Genomic DNA, 21,671 nt, shown 5'->3' on the forward strand with positions numbered 1-21,671 from the left:
AAGAAATATCAAATGATCTTAACTTTCAGCAAATTATCGCTCTTATGTCGTAAACAATTGACCTTCACATTGAAAGAGAAAGTAGGCATCACAACGTGCGTTTCGTCTTCTCTGCATGTTCTAGTAAATTTTCTGTTGCATCAGCTTCTGTGAAAAAATATGAGCAATGTATGATTTAATTCGTTACCGTATCTTCTAAAAATCAAATATTTGAAGATGATCAGACAAGGAGGCTTCTTTGCAAGGCGCATACTTTTTTCTTCATTACGCAATGGATGTTTTGAATCTATGTCTTGTTATGGTAAGAACAGTAAAGAAATTTATTTTATTTTAATCTTATACTGTAAAAGTTTTGTATAGTTGTATCTGTTCATATTGATTTAATTATTTGCCTGTGACCAGTTGATCGTAGAAACCTGTCTAAAAACCTTCACTAAGTCTTGTTTTCACTCCTCCCTGTTCGGAAAGGTATAATGCCCTGATAGTATAATGCCCTGATTGACCTGATTACATATATATACTGAAATAAAGAGTTTTTATGTGCATAAACAATGTTATTTTTAATGGAAATTGTGAATATTATCATTTTCTATAAGAATCGTGAAGAAAATGCTAAATAAGATATTTTTATTAAGTTTTATTTGACAGAGAAAATTGACAGGGGTATAATGTCCTGATTTTAGGGTATAATGACCTGATTACCTGATAAAATGAAAACTTATAATAAAAGCAATTTTTCGTAATATTTGTTTCATTTTTCAAACCTTATTTATTTTCAGTAAGATAAGTAAAGGTTTAAAAAAAAGAATTTTCAAAAATATCGATTTTTAATTGCTCAAATGCGCTTTTAAAGTTAACACGGGGTATAATGTCCTGATTTTTGAATGCCCCTGATTTTCGCCAATGACCTGATTTGAATACCTATTGTCTATACTCAGTCATTCATTGAAGTTGATGACAATTTGAAGAATTCCCTAATAATTTGATGTTCATTAATTACTTCTTTTATTTCAGTTTTCATTCCACTTGCAGAAACTTGTTTCTGTAAAAAAAAAATTTGATCCATAGTATAATAATACTATGTATCAAAGATTAATTACAGAAACTGTCAAACAAGTGTCTCTGCTTAATTCTTTTCATAATGTTTTTAAAAATTGACACGAAATATATAATACACAATAAATAAATTATTTATTTATAATTTTATAGTAGGACTCACTGTCATGCATTTTATTATGTTGTGTTAAGTCTTTTTTGGACACGATCAAAAATCTTTGAAGTAGCTTTGATAGCTTTGGAGAAATGAATGAACTTTTCAATGAACAAAATTTATGAGAGACTGCATGGTAGGCAAATATTAATTTCCAAATTCAAGAAAAAATATAGATGTTTTAAATATACCTGGAGGAAAATAAATGTTTAAAACTTTGGGGAAATAAATTTAATTTTTTTTCTTATTTGTATTTATTTATTGTTTTAAAACCTACAAGCACTCAGTTTACTACAAAATTAAAAATACATCCTAAATAATAACAAAATCGGCTTTGTTGGTCAAACTAAAAATAACAAATGTATCTTTTATCATTAAATAATATGTCGAATGAATGAAATGTCTTGGGGATGTAATTTTAGAAGAATTTTAAAAAATCACAGAAATGTGTGTATCTATCAATTTTACGAAAATTTTCAGTGCTCAATATAAAAATTATGTAATATCTATATACTACTTTTTTAAAAATTATTATTATTATTTACTTTTTTGTAAAATTGATAGGGATGCAAAGTTCTTTGAAAAAAAATTGAACATGTACATCACATGTATCTGATCATCATGCATATGCCGATATTCATCAGCAATATTCTATGGCAAATTGATCAATTAAAAAAAAAAGTTTTCAAATTTAATAAATTGCTTGTTTTCATTATGTTTGATAGTGTCAAAGGGACATAGAGGCCATACATATCCCCTCTACTACCTGGGGGTATATCCCATTTATGGCTTCTGTAATTATCACCTGTGTATTCCCAGTCAACCATGTTCTGCTGACCTTATAATTTATAAACACACCTCATAGACTCATAACTCTCCTATTTATCCTTTAAATATTATATTAAAGACAAATTTATTTAATGATTAAAAAAAAACATTTGAATATATATACTTATGATGAAGATTTTTAATATGTCTAATAACTACAGTATACATGAACAAAAACAAAATTATTGGTTCGATCAAAAATTAAAATATCATAATTTAAAATTTAAAGTATTATGAAACGTTGATTAATCAAAATATTGAACATTGGAGCATAGGTTAAACAACCCACCCCAACCCTTCCTAAATTTTTGATTTTGGACAATTTCATATTTTTCCTTTTTGTGTCATATTTCAGGTTTTATTTTTTTTCTCTTTCAATTAGCTCCCTGGTGAAAACTAATGGGATCGATCATTTGAATATAAAAAGTTATTTTTTCCTTTTCTTTAGTCAAATATAGCAAGTTTAGGGATGTGTCGAAAATGATAGAGATCTATAGTTATTTAAACGTGCAATTTTTTCTTCAGTTGGAGCCATTAATGATTTTAGAATAATCAATTTTTATTTATTTATATAAATTCAATTTTAATTGTGTTTTAAAAGATATTCAACAATCAAGTCATTTCAAAATATCATCGATCAACTATAGGTCATATAACCTTTTTTTTTTACTATCGATATTATAATAAAATTTTTAAAATTATTTTCCTTTAAAAGTACATACAATGTAAGTTCCAGTACAGAATTATCAAATATAATGAATAATTCCACCTTTCCAATAATTTATTATCACATGCATGCATGTTTTATATGATCCTATCAATATGCTTCATTTATACATGCCTTTATTTTCTCAAAATAAAATTTTTCTTCACTATATATTTTTTTTCAATATTTTTTCTAATACCTACATTAATATTATATAACTTATGATTATCAAGCAATTAATTAAATCACACATTTACATGTAAATCAGGTCAATCGGCATTATCAGGGCATTCAGAAATCAGGACATTATACCCCTTGCAAACTTCAAAAGCAATTTCTAACAATATACAATAGATAATTTAGCCCACACTGAATTAAACTACTGTTATATATGATCCTTAAAAATTATTTAATCAAATTGTAAATTTAAAGTTTTTCTAAGTTGGGTTTATTAGAAGTTTTTATACTATCAGGTCATCAGGACATTATACCCTAAAATCAGGACATTATACCCCTGTCAATTTTCTCTGTCAAATAAAACTTAATAAAAATATTTTATTTAGCATTTTCTTCATGATTCTTATAGAAAATGATGATATTCACAATTTCCAATAAAAATAATATTGTTTATGCACATAAAAACTCTTTATTTCAGTATATTTATGAAATCAGGTCAATCAGGGCATTATACTATCAGGGCATTATACCCTCCCTCCCTGTTCTCCCTGCAGTACGTGGCGTGCTGTAAATACGGTAGACAGACTACTCGGCCCAACGACACCTCGGCCCGTGCTGGTTGACACCTCGGCCCCGACAGGTCGACTCAAAATCATTGACACCTCGGCCCATACCGAAGACTGCTCGGCCCATCAGTAATAAAATTAAATTTTGTTTATTTTAATTAGTTTTTCAATTTTTTTGTATTTTCTATATCCATGATATCATGGTAATATAAATGTATACTATATGTATTTTTAATCACTATACGTTTACTATAAATATACGATAATTTCAGTATTTTCTAACAAACCACAGCACAACATCAAATTACAATCCGTTGATTGCATGGGAGGTATAACAGGTCTATTTATTTATTTATTTACTTTGTTATTTATTACAATGCAACATTATACATTATTAATATATTTATTAGCCATTTAAAAAAAAATGTTTGGTTGCCCTCTCCCGACTGACTGATGAATTTACTAATAATTATGTGTAAACCAGTATAGGTCTACACAGAAGTTTATGTCCTGGTCCACAAGATTTATTGATTTGTTAATTATTTTTTATCTATATATTTTAATGTTTAATTTTAAAAACTCATATTTTTTTCAAATCAATTCAATAATATCAACAATGGTTTCTTAAAGGAACTTTTCATTAACATTAACTCCCAATTATGGCTTCTTGTAATTAACTCCTCATATTCACCACCCCCTATGACACGCGCTCGAGACTCTAAAGGTTGCACTGCGTCTTCTTGTTTGTTTAATGATTAGCACTTATAACAAGTATAATCAAGTTACTAATGGATCGTCTTTCTTTAATTACCGTCAATTTGCCATTTGCAAATGTATCAAATTAATTTTCTTTTGCATTTCATAGATATATAACAACATAAATAATAAATGTATTTAATTAAAATAATATATTTCTGTTTGGACCGAGGTGTCTCTTATGTGAGCCGAGGTGTCTGCAAATTTGGGCCGAGCCGTCGGAGCCGAGATGTCAATGGGCCGAGGTATCGTTGGGCCGAGGTGTCGTTGGGCCGAGCAGTCTGACATTCGTAAATACTCTTTCTTGTTATGCAATGTATAAAATGCAGTAGGGGGGCCTATATGATATGTTGCTAAACCAGACCAGGATTCAGGGTTCTCATTAATGCAAGAATCTGTGTAATAGACACAGTAAGGTTATTTTGGATGCCATGCTTTTTAAAAAAGAAAGCATCCACAGGGTCATGAGCAGATGCATCCTTCTGGGCAAGAAATTTTAAGTGTCTTTAAAAATTGGAGATTTTAGATGTTAGGATTATCCAAATTGTAAAACATTGAATCAAAACCTTACTGTAAATATCATATAGTTAGCCTATTACCCTTACTCTACTTGTTGTCAAATAAAGAATGATGTACAAAGAGGGATAACACTCTGATTCAGATTCATTCTACGTTGACTAGGTGGGTCAGTTTATAAAGCACCTGTCTGAAGTTCAGGGGTCAAGGTTTGTATTCTGATTAGGTCTGTTACATTACTTTCTGTTACAAGTACCCTGATTTTATTTTTCAGGATATATGTCAAACTGCCAGTCTGTTACAAGGTTTTCAACAGAAGTAACAAAATACAGACAGTGGAGTTTACCACGGAAACTCCAGCTCTATCAGCCATTCAAAAGATTAAGCCAATCCACAGAGAATGCAACCAAAGCAACAGAAGCAGTGGTTGAGACAGAAAAGCTGTCGGTGTTTAAGCGATTTAAACAGACATACAAGGAGCATGGCAAGGTGTTAGTTGGAGTTCATCTCGTCACATCACTGGTTTGGTATGGCTCCTTCTACCTGATTTTGTCAAGGTGAGTCGTTTGGGCCAACAATAAAGACTGATTTGTTTGATGTATTCTGACTCATTCACCCAAATCACAACCTGATTATTTCATAGACACAATCTCAAGTTCCATTATTTTCTTAAAATACATTTTTTATCCTTTTTTACGTTGTTCAGATCAGTTAGAACATAAAGTACAAAAAGACAGTTACAATCTCTGTGTCTTATCATACATCCTGTCAGAAATACTTGCATTCTTTTCGTTGATATTTTCAGTGGTTTTGACTTGCCTGGCTTCTTAGAAAAAGTGGACTGGAATGCAAGAGTTGTGAAACCATTAAACTTCATTGGCATAGAGGTCAGTTTAGAGAGAATAGAGAAATTTGTTCAAGTCATTAAAACTTCTGGGAGCTATGCGGGGGCGTATCTTATGTACAAAATCGCCACCCCTGCCAGGTATACAGTAACACTCGGGGGAACAAACATGGCCATAAAATATTTACGGAAGTCTGGGAAGATTCCGCCTGTGAAGGAAGCGGATAAACTGGGTCATCTGATGAAGGAATCCAAAGTGGAGCTGGAGGCCCGGATGAAGAGTAGCGTGGCCCAGGGAAGGAAGAGATACAACTCCATGAAGGCCAAGAGACTAGGAAATAAAAAACAGGGACAGTTATTGATGAAAGCTCAGGAGTTCTACAAGAAGAGAAATGGATCGCGGAATGGGACAATGAAGACGCAAGACAAGTGGCTGACTAAGGCACGGGAGTTTTATAAAAATAGGAAAAAACAGAAGTCAAGACCCTCATAAACAAACCTGTCAAGTGTGTTATATATGTAGCCTCAGAAAAATCTCAAAGCTAATTCTGCAACATTTAAAAATGATTAAAGGCATATTGTTTTTAATCCTCATTTAGATCATCATCATAATTAAGATTAAATCTGTTTAATATTGTTCATTGGTGAATATTCCAAGGTGATTTTCTGAGTGTACTTGGACGATGATTTGCCTTGACTATCTTTTTTCATCCACTTCTGTGCAATGATTGCTTTCATTTTCAATTTGCCATTATTCAATACAATTTGTTAAAATAATTTTTATTGCAACTAAGTCCGATTGAAAACTAAATATGTTTTAAGTTTTACATGTTATGCATATTTTATTAATGACATTTTATCAGATACTTATGTGGCAATGTATACATACCGGTACTTCTGAATGAATTAACAGTAGAGTGTAGAAGCTCTACATTACTTAAACGTACACTGTATAATTAAATCAATGAAAATAATCTGCTACTGTTAAACAGTAATTTACATGTATAATGTTAAATGATGAACTTTTTAATCTACTTAGTATATACATATTAAATATGTATAATTGTATTTTAAACAAATGTTTTATCATTGCTTGAAGATAATAAAATAAATTATAAAACAAAATCTTTTTTGTAACTATTTAAAAAAAAGGATTGTTTAACTATGTGCAGCACACTATAGCTATGTTAGAGACTAGAATGTAAGGAAAAAACAAAGACAACTCTTGTGAATGATAAAGAGTAAATGAGCTGTTTAGACTAGTCTCACTTTCAGGAAAAAGAAATTATCCTAACTATGGTACAGTACAGTTTATAAAATGTTCCATCTCATATATACTGCCTAAAAGGACAAAGCCTGGAATTTTTTTACTACCCTTTTCTCAGATTTCCTTAATTACATTTAAATAAAAAAAAGCTTGATATAATTTAATATTTAATTAAAATACTTTTCTTGATGTCTGCTACACTCGTCTCCTTCATTTGTAAGAATTTTGAATAATTAATTTGCCACATATTACCATCAATACAGCGGTAAAAACATCTGATGGTTGCAGAAGAAAGCACTTGTGTCAGGAGGGGCACACAGATGTAATAAGTTAGAATATTAACTAGTAACAAAATGACTGAAGAGCTCACAAAATAAACAAGCAAATTCAAGGAATTGTGGTCCCCCGCTTTCGGTGTCTTTGTGGGTGCGATGTCATTTTTTATGACATAATGTGTTTAATATGTGTTTATTTAGAAATCATCACTGAACTCCAAGGTCAAGGTCGAATGGTTAAAATTCTTGGCATCCAATGAAAAGTCTTCTCACAAGGATTACATATGTGAAGTATGAAAGCCCCAGCCCTTACTATTCAAAAGTTATGGTCAAGGTTAAAGTTTTTTATGAGTAGAAAAATCTCCAAGGTCAAGGTCAAAAGGTCAAGGTTGTTGATATCAAATGAAAAGTCTTGCTACAAAGAATACATAGGTGAAATGTGAAAGTCCTAGTATCTACTGTTCAAAAGTTGTGGCCAAGGTCAAATTTTTTGAAAAGTAGGTCAAACTCCAAGGTCAAAGTCAAAGGGTCAAAGTGCTTGGTATTCAATGAAAGGTCTTTCACAAGAATTACATATATGAAGTATGAAAGCCCTAGCCCTTACCGTTCAAAAGTTATGGTCAAGGTTATAGTTTTTTAATAAGTACGAAAATCTCCAGGGTCAAGGTCAAAAAGTCAAAGTTGTTGGTATCTAATGAAAGATCTTGTCACAAAAAATAAATATTTGAAATATGAAAGTCCTAGTATGTACAATTCAAAAGTTATGGCCAAAGTAAAAGTTTGAAATTTTTGTGTAAAAGTGGGTCAAACTCCAAGGTCAAGGTCAAATTTGGTGGTATCCAAAGAAAGGTCTTATTACGGAATACACATGTGAAATAAGAAAGTCATGGCTCCACCAAATCAAAAGTTATGGGCAAGGTTGAAGTTTTTGTGACGGACAGACTGACAGATGGACAGTCGAATGAGATTCAATGTCCCCTTGCTTTTGCGAAAGCGGGGGACAACAAAATGTCTCCTAGTATTTGAAAGTTATATCAAATGATCTCCAGTGTTAGGGCGTCCTAACATCAGGCTATAGTTAAGGAAACTAGAGGTACTGTGAGCAATGAGCTCACTAAATGATACCCCCGCCTCCCATGATGTCCATGTGTTGCTAAATATTGTTTTACGGTAATGTGTAAAGAGGGATAACTTGTCCTATCAAATGTTATCCAGAAGCTTCAATAGTGACGTCATGGGTAAACATATAATGGCAATGTCCATGTTTTGCTATGGGAAACCTAAAATACGTGTCGGATAAAAAAGTAAAATAGGAGGTGCACAATGGCAATATGTAATAAAGGTTCTGTGAAAGTTTCATTAAATATCACTCAGTAGTATAAGAGGAGTTGCGGATAAGAGATAAAGCATAACAGACGGACGGACGGAAAATATCGATTACTATATATACCCTCCCACTTTTCAAGCGGGGGGTATAATAACTTATTTGGATTTACAGTTTCAGTCAAAGATTAAATGATTGTATGTTGTTTAAGGGGGATGTACGGCCACTTTTAGTGCAGTGTGAGCAAAATGTAAACATTTCTTCAAATGGCTAAAATACATTATATTTTGATCAAATTTTAAGTCTTTTTGATAAAGATACAATAAATATGCATAACCGAATGCATGTTGTGCATATATAATCTATACTTTTGCAGAAAAATGCTTTTGATATGCTCCTTAGAACTGCGCAGCTACAGAATTCAGCAGAGCCTTAAAAAATCCAAAAAAATATGCAAACTGTGTATTAATGTTCTCTCTACAACCATTTGTTGAGAAAATGTCTAAATTTTGCACATTTAAATGATAATTTCAAGTTCAAAACAAGGTACCGTTGTCTTCAAAAAGAGTGTAAAGAACCATGAAAGTAGTTCATGGATAGCAGCACGTGGTCTATTTTTAGCACAGAATCTTGTTTTCCAGACCTCTTCTTAATATGGAGGGGCATGTAGAAGAGAATTACAGTTGCAAAATATTTCAAATAATATGAACACTTTTAAAAGAGGAAAGGTGTTATAGTGTGGCTTGAAGTAATTTATTTAGTATTATTATCGAACAGTTGTTAAATAGTTTACGTATTAATATAAAAAAAAATTAAACTCTTTGATTCCAGGTAAGGAAAAATAAGCACCATCAAAGTTAAAAATTAAGAGTTTGTAAGTTTGCCACAGATAAATTATATTATCTATTAAAATTTTAATTATCACCAATAAAACACAAAGAAATTAGACACATAAAATTGATACGAATGACCTTGTTTTAGTACCTACTAGTACGAAGCGTTATCAAAAAGTTCGCGAAATATCTACCAGGCTGAAGCTAGCAGCCAATAACAGCAGCCACTAAGCCCGTAGAAGCTAGCAGCCAATAAGGAAATTCATCAAAGAACTGAGAGTACTGAGAGACAATACTGTTATTAATACTTTATTTTACATAATTAAGGGCTAATGATTGGATAATTGATGCTTAAAATTAATTACATAATACATAATGAATCAGACACTCGGAGGCAGTAAGGCTCACCTGAAGAAAAAATGTGCTTTCTTGAAACTGAAAAAAATAGAAATAAATTACCCAATCATCTTAGTCCACTTGATCAAACAAGCACTGAGAGATGGTTAACTACTTCAAGAAGAATACCTTTTCAACTCTTCAGGGACCTAAAGAATATGACAGGGCCAATAAGCTAACCTGAAAATTGGTTACTCTATCGATTGTAAACTGAAATATTACACAAGTGTAAACTACGTTGAAGTTTGTTTCGAATATTATTACCCGGGCAACTTTTATGGGTCTATAAGATAATTAATAACCGTTATCAGTAATAAGTGGTGGTGGTGCCACCAAGTGGTTCCAAGACCATTTTTAATACTACAGGCAGGTATTATACCCATGATTTATAAAGTGCCCAGCATATCGTAACTAGGGCAAGGTAGAAGGGCCCCAGGGCTTTTGTTTCCTGCTATCAGAACGGGACTGTAGTGGTACTACCAGGTGGTGCCAAGTGCGTAGAGTATATTTCAAGCAATTAATTGTTATAAATTATTGGCCACTTGAACAAACTAATTACTGGGGATGGATTGAGGGTATGAGGAAGTATCCCTTGTCAACCTTACAAAGGGTCCCAGGGACCGAAAAGAACTAGTAGGCTAACCTGGACGTTGGGTTTTACATTATATCCCGAAAAAACCATTAGAGAACAGCTATTCTTTGAAGTGTTCATCAAATGATTATTGGGGCAAAGTAGAGGGGTCCTAGGGCTATCGTTTCCCACCTTCAAAATGGGGCTGTAGTGGCACCACCAAGTGGTGCCAAGAGCGTGGGGCATATTTCAAGCATTCATTTGTCCTCCATTTCTGGGAACCTGAACCATCTTTCACTGGGGATGGGTTAAGGGTCTTAAGGGGTATCCCCTGTCAAAGTTTTAAAGGCCCCCAAAAGCTGGGAAAGGCCGGTTAGCTAACCTAAACTTTGATGTTTTTTCATCATTGTATATTGTGGAACGGGAAAAGGCCAGCTATTATACGCCTTATCTTTGAAGTGTTCATCAAATGATTACTGGGGCAAGGTAGAGGGGTCCTAGGGCTATCGTTTCCCACCTTCAAAATGGGGCTGTAGTGGCACCACCAAGTGGTGCCAAGTGCGTGGGGCATATTTCAAGCATTCATTTGTCCTCCATTTCTGGGAACCTGAACCATCTTTCACTGGGGATGGGTTAAGGGTCTTAAGGGGTATACCCTGTCAAAGTTTCAAAGGGCCCCAGGGGCTGGGAAAGGCCGGTTAGCTAACCTAAACTTTGATGTTTTTTCATCATTGTATATTGTGAAACGGGAAAAGGCCAGCTATTATACGCCTTATCTTTGAAGTGTTCATCAAATGATTATTGGGGCAAGGTAGAGGGGTCCTAGGGCTATCGTTTCCCACCTTCAAAATGGGGCTGTAGTGGCACCACCAAGTGGTGCCAAGAGCGTGGGGCATATTTCAAGCATTCATTTGTCCTCCATTTCTGGGAACCTGAACCATCTTTCACTAGGGATGGGTTAAGGGTCTTAAGGGGTATCCCCTGTCAAAGTTTCAAAGGCCCCCAAAAGCTGGGAAAGGCCGGTTAGCTAACCTAAACTTTGATGTTTTTTCATCATTGTATATTGTGGAACGGGAAAAGGCCAGCTATTATACGCCTTATCTTTGAAGTGTTCATCAAATGATTATTGGGTCAAGGTAGAGGGGTCCTAGGGCTGTCGTTTCCCACCTTCAAAATGGGGCTGTAGTGGCACCACCAAGTGGTGCCAAGAGCGTGGGGCATATTTCAAGCATTCATTTGTCCTCCATTTCTGGGAATATATATAAGGGGTATGTATATAAGGTAGAGGGGTCCTAGGGCTATCATTTCCCACCTTCAAAATGGGGCTGTAGTGGCACCACCAAGTGGTGCCAAGAGCGTGGGGCATATTTCAAGCATTCATTTGTCCTCCATTTCTGGGAACCTGAACCATCTTTCACTGGGGATGGGTTAAGGGTCTTAAGGAGTATCCCCTGTCAAAGTTTCAAAGGGCCCCAGGGGCTGGGAAAGGCCGGTTAGCTAACCTAAACTTTGATGTTTTTTCATCATTGTATATTGTGAAACGGGAAAAGCCAGCTATTATACGCCTTATCTTTCAAGTGTTCATCAAATGATTATTGGGGCAAGGTAGAGGGGTCCTAGGGCTATCGTTTCCCACCTTCAAAATGGGGCTGTAGTGGCACCACCAAGTGGTGCCAAGAGCGTGGGGCATATTTCAAGCATTCATTTGTCCTCCATTTCTGGGAACCTGAACCATCTTTCACTTGGGATGGGTTAAGGGTCTAAAGGGGTATCCCCTGTCAAAGTTTTAAAGGCCCCCAAAAGCTGGGAAAGGCCGGTTAGCTAACCTAAACTTTGATAATTTTCATCATTGTATATTGTGGAACGGGAAAAGGCCAGCTATTATACGCCTTATCTTTGAAGTGTTCATCAAATGATTATTGGGGCAAGGTAGAGGGGTCCTAGGGCTATCGTTTCCCACCTTCAAAATGGGGCTGTAGTGGCACCACCAAGTGGTGCCAAGTGCGTGGGGCATATTTCAAGCATTCATTTGTCCTCCATTTCTGGGAACCTGAACCATCTTTAACTGGGGATGGGTTAAGGGTCTTGGAGGGTATCCCCTGTTAAAGTTTCAAAGGGCCCCAGGGGCTGGGAAAGGCCGGTTAGCTAACCTAAACTTTGATGTTTTTTCATCATTGTATATTGTGAAACGGGAAAAGGCCAGCTATTATACGCCTTATCTTTGAAGTGTTCATCAAATAATTATTGGGGCAAGGTAGAGGGGTCCTAGGGCTATCGTTTCCCACCTTCAAAATTGGGCTGTAGTGGCACCACCAAGTGTTGCCTAGAGCGTGGGGCATATTTCAAGCATTCATTTGTCCTCCATTTCTGGGAACCTGAACCATCTTTCACTGGGGATGGGTTAAGGGTCTTAAGGGGTATCCCCTGTCAAAGTTTCAAAGGCCCCCAAAAGCTGGGAAAGGCCGGTTAGCTAACCTAAACTTTGATGTTTTTTCATCATTGTATATTGTGGAACGGGAAAAGGCCAGCTATTATACGCCTTATCTTTGAAGTGTTCATCAAATGATTATTGGGGCAAGGTAGAGGGGTCCTAGGGCTATCATTTCCCACCTTCAAAATGGGGCTGTAGTGGCACCACCAAGTGGTGCCAAGTGCGTGGGGCATTTTTCAAGCATTCATTTGTCCTCGATTATTTGGCAGATGAACCAACTATCACCGAGGAATGGTTAAGGGTCTCAGAGGGTATCCCCTGTCAAGATTTCAAAGGGTCCCAGGGGCTGGAAAGGGCCAGTTAGCTAACCTGAACTTTGATGTTTTTCATCATTGTACATTGTGAAACGGGAAAAGGACAGCTATTATACACCTTATACTTGAAGTGTTCATCAAATGATTATTGGGGCAAGGTAGAGGGGCCCTAGGGCTATCATTCTCCACTTCCAGATTGGGGCTGTAGTGGCACCACTTGGTGGTGCCAATTGGATGGGGCATATTTCCAGCATTCATATTTTATTCATTGTCGGCCTCCTGAACAAACTATCACTGGGGATGGGTAAGGGGCCTAAGGGGATATCCCTTGACAGATTTCTGCAGGGTCCTAGGGACTGGAAAGGGCCAGTTAGCTAACCTAAACTTTGATGTTTTTTCATCATTGTACATTGTGAAACGGGAAAAGGACAGCTATTATACTTATGCTTTTTTATGTCACCTATAACTTCAACATAATCTGTCAAACTGAACGCGACATTTGTTGCCTTTTTGTAAACAAAGTATAGACACGGCAGTTCTATTGTATCCTAGGCTTTGAATTATTAACTCAATTTGTTCAAAGTTTAAACAAATCGAAATAATTTGTTTTTACAGAAAATCTGCAATTTTATTATAAACCAATCGTATTTCTCAAAACTATTAAGTACGGATTACTGTCTTGTTCAATCAGGAAGTTTGAACTCTTGACATAGTGTTTAGAACGTATGCCTTACAACCAAAGAGTTGTGAGTTCGATACCGGCTGGGTGCATTTTAAATTTATTTTAATTATACACACGTAAACGAAGTTTCGGGGACATATAGTTTTCGTCGTGTCCGTCTGTCTCTCTGTCTCTCTGTCTGTTTGTTCGCAAAAACTTTATCCTTGTTCATAACTTTTGATTTAGTAGAGCTATGACATTCTTATTTCACATGTGTATTTCTAGAGAAAAGACCTTCTTTTGGGTATCACGAAATTTGACCTTTTGACCTTTACTTTGATGTTTGACCCACTTTTACACAAAAAATTTGGACTTTTACTTTGGCCATATCTTTTGAACAATATATACCAGGACATTTATACTTCAAATGTGTATTTTTTGTGGCAAGGCCTTTCATTGGATACCACAAACCTTGACCTTTTGACCTTGACCTTGGGGATTTGCGTACTTATGAAAAAACTTTAAGCTTGGCTATAACTTTTGAACAGAAAGTGATAGGGCTTTCATTCTTCACATGTTATTCTTGTTAGAAGACGCTTCATTGGATACCAATAACCTTGACCCTTTGACCTTGACCTTGGAGTTTGACCTATTTTAAATATAAAACCTTGACCATAATTTTTGAAAGGTAAGGACTAGGGCTTCCATACTTTACATTTTTAATTCTTGTGACAAGACTTTTCATTTTATAATCAAGAACCTTGTCAGCTATACCTTGACCTTTGAGTTTGACTCTTTTTTACACGAAAACTCCAAACTTTTAATTTAACCCTAATTTATACGGTAGATACTAGGAATTTCATATTTAAAATATCATTTCTTATTTGCAAGACCTTTCATTTGAAATTTTGACCTTTTGACCTTGACTTTAGAGTCAAAATGACGCAAAAACACTTTAAAATGTAGAAGGGCACAAGATCAACAATATTACAAGTATGTTTTTTCATTTATGCATAGGAATTTTTTTCACTTCAATGGAAAACATTTGCTTATGTACATATATTTTATTAAATATTATTTACAAGTTTGCATCATTATTACTAGTATTTTCTCTTTCTTCTTTTTTATGCCCCCGTAAACGAAGTTTCGGGGATATATAGTTTTTGTCGTGTCTGTCTGTCTGTCTGTCTCTCTGAAACTTTAACCTTGTCTATAACTTTTAATTGAGTGGAGCTGTGATTTTCAAAATTCACATGTGTATTCCTTGTGACAGGACCTTTCTTTGGGTACCACCAAATTTGACATTTTGACGTTGACCTTGGAATTTGACCCACTTTTACACAAAAAATTCAAAGTTTTACTTTGGTCATAACTTTTAACAGTAGATACCAGTACATTTATATTTCACATATATATTTTTTTGGTAAGACCTTTTACTGGATACCACCAACATTGACCTTTCAACCTTGACATTGGAGATTTACGTACTATTTAAAAAACATTGGCCTTTGCAATAATTTTTGAACGGTAAGGGTTAAAGATTTCATACTACACGATGGGTGCGTTCAGAGTATTTCCAATGGTACCACCACCTCTTTGCCAATGGTAGCAATTTGTACCGTTGGTACCATTGGACCCCTATGTACTCTGAACGATTTTGGGGTAGAGTTGGTAGGAAACTCGCCAATGTTAACAATGGCACCATTGGTGTACCATTTGTGACATTGGTGTATACCATTGTTAACACTGACAGATTTCTTAGAAGAAAACGTCAAACGAAGATTATCATTCTTGCTTCATGCATCATTTTGCAGCAAGAAAATGCTTTCAGAAATACTTTTTTAGTACAGTAAAGTACTTCTGCACAACAGAATTTTTCTCCAACTTGTCTTACGGATTGTCAAATGTAAAATAATTAAATTAACAAAAATTTTTATCTTATATTAAATACGCTTAGAAGTTATTAAAATAAATATTCTGAAACTTTCATTGAAGAAAAACCACATTTAAAAAAGACGTTTCACACCTATATACACAGAGTTTATGTACATAGGTGATTAGGTGTGGTAAGAACATTACAATAATTTGTTACTTTTTCAACTTTTTCCCCGAGGGAAAACTTTCATATAATAATCTTGTTAATATTAACTTTATAGATAGAAAACGATTTATACAGTAAAAATGAACTAAATTAAGCATAAAATTTATTAGAATTTACCAAATACCGCCCCGTAAACCTAGAGATCTCTCGGGTTCTCTGTTTAGTAGGACCGACTTGATCAGTACCCGCCATTTTGTTTGACGTCATTAAAAAAGTTACCATCGCTAACAGAGCTCTAGTTCGTCTGCAGAAAAATCTACCTATGGTAATTTTTTTCGGCAAACTTTGGTACCATTGGCATACCAATGGTGAGAAATTCTACCAGCGGCAACTTTTGTTAGCCAACGGCAGTACTCTGAACGCACCCATATGTAATCCTTTTTAAAAAACGCTTCATTGGATACCAAGAGCTTTGACCTTTTGACATTGACCTTGGAGTTTTAACCTACTTTCGAAAAATAAACTTTGACCATATCTTTTAAAGGGTAAGAGCTAGTGCTTTCATACTTTACATATTTAATCCTTGTGACAAAACTCTTCATTTGATATCGAGACCTTTGACCTTTTGACCTTGACATAAGAGTTTGATCTACTTTTAAACAATCTTAATATTGTACATAACTTTTGAACAGTTAGGACCAGAGCTTCCATACTTCACATATGTAATCTTTGAGACATGGTCTTGTTCATTAACGATTAACCATGACCTTTTGACCTTGACCACGGGGCTTGTCTTACCTTTAAAAATGTACCCTCCCGCTTTTAAGTGTGTGGGTTGGTGGGGGTGGAGGTGGGGTATAATTAAGGCACGATATACTTGAGTATGTCACAAAGAAAAGCACTACCTCCGATTATAGGAACCTCTTTGTAGTGACATTATCATAGCAAAAATATGTTATTGATAACTGTAATTAACAAGAGCTTCTGTGAGCAATATGAACTCGTTAAATGATACTCCCGCCACCCATTTGAATATAGTGGCAAAGTCTATGCTTTGCTATGGGAAACCCAAAATATGTGTCGGATCACAAAGTAAAACAAGATGTTTTTGTGAGACACTGATACCCCTGTATGGCAACATAGCAAAGAATAAACTTTTCTTAAGTGTAAATTTAATATATTTGTACCAAAAGAAGGGTATTCTCCCTGAAAATACAATTGTAAAATATGAAAGTAGACCAAGATTAAAGTTTTTCACAAGTAGGTAATACTTCAAGGTCAAGGTCATTGATATCCAATGAAATGTCTTGCCACAAAAATACATATGTAAATTATGAAAGCCTTAGACCTTACCTTTCAGATGTTATGGCGAAAGTTAAAGATTTTAAAAAGTAGGTCAAACTCCAAAGTCAAAGGTCTTGCTATCAAATGAAAGATCCTGTCACAAGGATTAACTATGTAAAGTATGAAAGCACTAGGCCTAACCCTTAAAAAGAAATGGTCAAGGTGTACTTTTTAAAAGTAGGTCAAACTGCAAGATCAAAGGGTCAAAGTTCATGGTATCCAATGAGGGATTACATATGTGAAGTATGATATCACTAGCCCTTAGTGTTCAAAAGTCGTGTGACCTTGACTGTGACATATATGCTGAAAATATTTTCTGCAAACTTTAACATTCGCCATAAATTTTGAACCATTAAAGATAGAGACTTCATATTTCGTATGCATAAACCACTGATTAAGCTCTTTTAAATGCCACTATGTTCAATTACCTTGTGACATTGACTGTGTCCTACAGTGTATACGCTAAATACAGTTTTTTGTCGGCAATTTTAACCTTAATTTTAGAACGAAGAAAGATAGAGACTTAATATGTGGAATATATACTTCACTAATGAATCACATTCACATGCCACCAAGGCCAATGACTTTGTGTCCTTGACTGTGTCCTATATGCTAAAATGTACTGGTTTGGGACCAAGAGAGATAAAAACTTCATATTTGGTATGCATGCTTCACTATTCAAGTTCTTTGTGACCTTGACTGTGACCTATATACTAAATATATGTTTTTACTAACTTTGTTGCCGCCGGGCTCACAATGTTTCTAAAAACGCATCTTGTAAATAAGTATAAAAATATCCATGGTCTAGGTCCAAAGGTCAAGGTAACTAGTATCCAATGTAAGGTCTTGTCACATAGAATACATATGTAAAGGATGGAAGCTTTAGCCTTTACCGTTCAAAAGTTATGAACAAGGCTTAAAAAAAATTAAAAGTAGGTCAAACTCCAAGGTCAAAAGGTCAAATTTCGTGGTAGACAAAGAAAAGTCTTGTCACACGTATATGAAAGTCATAGCTCCATTAAATCAAAAGTCAAGGACAAGGTTAAAGGTTTTACATGTATGGACAAGCAGACAAACAGACAGAGAGACAAACGGACGGACACGACAATAACTATATACCCCGAAAACATGGCATAATAAGAAGTGCAAACTGGCAATATGTAATAAAGATTCTGTGATGGTTTCATACTTTTTACATCGAAACTTTGCAACTCTTAGAGGTAATAAGATTTTTTCAAATGTTAAACTTATGATGTGAACTTGTAAAATAGTATTATATAATATAAAATCTATACATATGCAAATATTTTCCATTGAATTTAAAAAAAATCTTAAAAGGTCATTTGGGTTGAGGAAAAAGAAAAAAAAATTAAATTTTTTTTTAAATGCACCCAGCTGGTATCGAACTCACAACTCATTGCTTGTTAGCATACGCAGATCTAGAGGGGGGGTTAGGGGGTCAGGACCCCCCTGGAATTGAGCAGGTTAAAAATGTATATACTAAAACAAGAAAAAAGTTACCATGGACCCCCCTGGTAAACCCCCCCCCCCAATCCCCCCTGGGAAACGCTATGTGTGAAATGGGTATGAAAAGTGAAAGACTTGAGGGAATAGAAGTCACCACTAACCCCCCCCCCCCACCCCACCCCACCCACTAAATAGGTTTTTGACGTTTGGGCGACTTTAGGTTTTTTTTGTTTTGTTTTTTTTTGGGGGGATTTTTTTTTTTTTTTTTTTTTTTTTTTTTTTGGCTTGTCAAGAAATTTCTGGGATTGTCATTTTTTTTTGACTGATATGGACCCCCCCCCCCCCCCCTGGAAAAAGTTTCTGGATCCGCGCCTGGTTAGGCATACGTTCTAAACACTACGTCAAGAGTTCCAACTTCCTGGTTGAACAAGACAGTAATCCGTACTTAATAGTTTTGAGAAATACGATTGGTGGATAATAAAATTGCAGATTTTCTCAAAAAACAAGTTATTTCGATTTGTTTAAACTTTGACCAAATCGAGTAAATAATTCAAAGCCTAGGATACAATAGAACTGCCGTGTCTTTACTTTGTTTACAAAATTGCATCAAATGTCGCGTTCACTTAGACAGATTATGTTGAAGTTATAGGTGACATAAAAAACCATAAGTGTAATAGCTGTCCTTTTCCCGTTTCCCAATGTACAATGATGAAAAACATCAAAGTTCAGGTTAGCTAACTGGACCCTTCCAGCCCCTAGGACCCTGCAGAAATCTGTCGAGGGATACCCACGAAGGCCCCCAACCCACCCCCAGTGTTAGTTTGTTCAGGAGGCCGACAATGAATAAAATATGAATGCTAAAAATATGCCCCACGCACTTGCCACCACTTGGTGGTGCCACTACAGCCCCATTCTGAAAGTGGCAAATGATAGCCCTAGGGCCCCTCTACCTTGCCCCAATAATCATTTGATGAACACTTCAAGGATAAGGCGTATAATAGCTGCCCTTTTCCCGTTTCCCAATGTACAATGATGAAAAACATCAAAGTTCAGGTTAGCTAACTGGACCCTTCCAGCCCCTAGGACCCTGCAGAAATCTGTCGAGGGATACCCACGAAGGCCCCCAACCCACCCCCAGTGTTAGTTTGTTCAGGAGGCCGACAATGAATAAAATATGAATGCTAAAAATATGCCCCACGCACTTGCCACCACTTGGTGGTGCCACTACAGCCCCATTCTGAAAGTGGCAAATGATAGCCCTAGGGCCCCTCTACCTTGCCCCAATAATCATTTGATGAACACTTCAAGGATAAGGCGTATAATAGCTGCCCTAGGCCTTTTCCCGTTTCCCAATGTACAATGATGAAAAACATCAAAGTTCAGGTTAGCTAACTGGACCCTTCCAGCCCCTAGGACCCTGCAGAAATCTGTCAAGGGGTACCCCCGAAGGCCCCCAACCCACCCCCAGTGTTAGTTTGTTCAGGAGGCCGACAATGAATAAAATATGAATGCTAAAAATATGCCCCACGCACTTGCCACCACTTGGTGGTGCCACTACAGCCCCATTCTGAAAGTGGCAAATGATAGCCCTAGGGCCCCTCTACCTTGCCCCAATAATCATTTGATGAACACTTCAAGGATAAGGCGTATAATAGCTGCCCTTTTCCCGTTTCCCAATGTACAATGATGAAAAACATCAAAGTTCAGGTTAGCTAACTGGACCCTTCCAGCCCCTAGGACCCTGCAGAAATCTGTCGAGGGATACCCACGAAGGCCCCCAACCCACCCCCAGTGTTAGTTTGTTCAGGAGGCCGACAATGAATAAAATATGAATGCTAAAAATATGCCCCACGCACTTGCCACCACTTGGTGGTGCCACTACAGCCCCATTCTGAAAGTGGCAAATGATAGCCCTAGGGCCCCTCCACCTTGCCCCAATAATCATTTGATGAACACTTCAAGGATAAGGCGTATAATAGCTGCCCTTTTCCCGTTTCCCAATGTACAATGATGAAAAACATCAAAGTTCAGGTTAGCTAACTGGACCCTTCCAGCCCCTAGGACCCTGCAGAAATCTGTCGAGGGATACCCACGAAGGCCCCCAACCCACCCCCAGTGTTAGTTTGTTCAGGAGGCCGACAATGAATAAAATATGAATGCTAAAAATATGCCCCACGCACATGCCACCACGTGGTGGTGCCACTACAGCCCCATTTTGAAAGTGGCAAATGATAGCCCTAGGGCCCCTCTACCTTGCCCCAATAATCATTTGATGAACACTTCAAGGATAAGGCGTATAATAGCTGCCCTTTTCCCGTTTCCCAATGTACAATGATGAAAAACATCAAAGTTCAGGTTAGCTAACTGGACCCTTCCAGCCCCTAGGACCCTGCAGAAATCTGTCGAGGGATACCCACGAAGGCCCCCAACCCACCCCCAGTGTTAGTTTGTTCAGGAGGCCGACAATGAATAAAATATGAATGCTAAAAATATGCCCCACGCACTTGCCACCACTTGGTGGTGCCACTACAGCCCCATTCTGAAAGTGGCAAATGATAGCCCTAGGGCCCCTCTACCTTGCCCCAATAATCATTTGATGAACACTTCAAGGATAAGGCGTATAATAGCTGCCCTTTTCCCGTTTCCCAATGTACAATGATGAAAAACATCAAAGTTCAGGTTAGCTAACTGGACCCTTCCAGCCCCTAGGACCCTGCAGAAATCTGTCGAGGGATACCCACGAAGGCCCCCAACCCACCCCCAGTGTTAGTTTGTTCAGGAGGCCGACAATGAATAAAATATGAATGCTAAGAATATGCCCCACGCACTTGCCACCACTTGGTGGTGCCACTACAGCCCCATTCTGAAAGTGGCAAATGACAGCCCTAGGGCCCCTCTACCTTGCCCCAATAATCATTTGATGAACACTTCAAGGATAAGGCGTATAATAGCTGCCCTTTTCCCGTTTCCCAATGTACAATGATGAAAAACATCAAAGTTCAGGTTAGCTAACTGGACCCTTCCAGCCCCTAGGACCCTGCAGAAATCTGTCGAGGGATACCCACGAAGGCCCCCAACCCACCCCCAGTGTTAGTTTTTTAAGGAGGCCGAAAATGAATAAAATATGAATGCTAAAAATATGCC

General features: G+C 36.4%; 1 protein-coding gene across 1 annotated transcript; it reads left to right on the forward strand.

The window, feature by feature from the left end:
- The first annotated feature begins 75 nt into the window (after positions 1-75).
- Positions 76-6,645, forward strand: LOC134271501 (uncharacterized protein C18orf19 homolog A-like). The gene is made up of 3 exons (XM_062753689.1): positions 76-301; positions 5,034-5,316; positions 5,565-6,645. The coding sequence occupies exons 1-3, from the start codon at positions 217-219 to the stop codon at positions 6,094-6,096; spliced, it is 900 nt and encodes a 299-aa protein (XP_062609673.1). The 5' UTR covers positions 76-216; the 3' UTR covers positions 6,097-6,645.
- The last annotated feature ends 15,026 nt before the right edge of the window (positions 6,646-21,671 follow it).

Source organism: Saccostrea cucullata, unplaced genomic scaffold, assembly GCF_032062105.1.
Source record: "Saccostrea cucullata isolate Sc308-1 unplaced genomic scaffold, CSIRO_AGI_Scuc_v1 ctg8710, whole genome shotgun sequence".
Classification (NCBI taxonomy): Eukaryota; Metazoa; Mollusca; class Bivalvia; order Ostreida; family Ostreidae; genus Saccostrea; species Saccostrea cuccullata.